Genomic DNA, 1,106 nt, shown 5'->3' with positions numbered 1-1,106 from the left:
ATCCTTCATTGTCAGCTGACCCAAAATCGAGGGAGGAAACAGAGAAGGAAAACAAGCCGATTACACTAACGGGGCTATTCAGAAAAGGGTGAAGAGTTTGGAGAAGGGAGGAGAAGTGAGCAATCTAGGCCAAGACATCAAATTTGGAAAAATTCTCCATTTCAGCTCACTTTCTAGTTCAGCGATGTGGTCCTAGATTGTTCACTTCTCCGGCCTCCTCCAAACTCTTCACCGTTTTGTGAATAACCCTGTAAAACTTTAAAAACCGGTCTTATTCACAAGGTAGCGATCTCTGCGTTCCCAGGGTGTCTCCTGTTGGATACATTTCTGCAATTTGGTATTTTTGTGGCGGAAGTATTACTGATGAATTACATTTTCTCTGCTCGTACCGTCCAGTGGGGTTGTTAATACTTTACCTCTGGCTGTCCCTTAGGGTCCCTTGCCGCTGCGAGATGACAATGGCGTGGTGCTCTTGGGAGAACGGGCCTCTAAATGTCGAGCTTACGCCAAGGCCCTCCATTATAAGGAGCTGGAATTCCAGAAGGGAGCCACACCGTCCATATTGGAGTCTCTGATCAGGTAGGATGCGTCGCAGCATGTGAATGCCTTGGGGTATGTGTGGTCTGCACTGTGACCTTTGACGCTTTTGTAGCTTTCACGTGGAGCCGGGTAATAAGGTCTTCACACATTCCACGCCTCCTATTTCTGGTCTTGTAAACTCTCTCAGCTGACAGCTGTCACATTCTACTGGTCACCTGATGGCCCCCTCACACTCAGTCCTATGACATGTGCGGGACGTCCGGGGGCAAGTTTGCCGTCTTCATTTGAGGGTATACCTCACTGTCAGCCAAGTCCTGAGGTGTCTATTGTAGCAATGTGTGTCCGCAAGCAATCTAGGACTTCACATTTTATGTCATCAGCTTGTGTTATTATAGAGAAGTGGAAGTCCCATAGCCTTTCCTGATCATGTGATCGCTGTTATTGACTTTCACTGTGATCGGAGTCCCGTCCTACTAGCACCCAGTCATTGCAAGGTGACCGGGAAATGCAGCTTCAGATTACTGCATTTTATCAGTATAGACTTGGAAAGGGCGAGCCACAGGTTT

General features: G+C 47.7%; 1 protein-coding gene across 1 annotated transcript in view; it reads left to right on the top strand.

Moving 5' to 3' along the window:
• Positions 1-433: 433 nt before the first annotated feature.
• MTOR (mechanistic target of rapamycin) overlaps positions 434-1,106 on the top strand; it is a gene marked incomplete at its 5' end in the record, with an annotated part of 98,189 nt that continues 97,516 nt past the window's right edge. Inside the window, one exon of the mRNA XM_018559022.1 lies at positions 434-579. Within this exon, the coding sequence (XP_018414524.1) occupies positions 434-579 (146 nt within the window). The remainder of the gene's footprint in view (positions 580-1,106) is intronic.

This window comes from Nanorana parkeri, unplaced genomic scaffold (genome assembly GCF_000935625.1).
Source record: "Nanorana parkeri isolate BGI_ZX_2015 unplaced genomic scaffold, ASM93562v1 scaffold376, whole genome shotgun sequence".
NCBI lineage: Eukaryota > Metazoa > Chordata > Amphibia > Anura > Dicroglossidae > Nanorana > Nanorana parkeri.
Note: the sequence above shows the minus strand (reverse complement) of the source record. Positions and strands in the feature narration are given on the sequence as shown.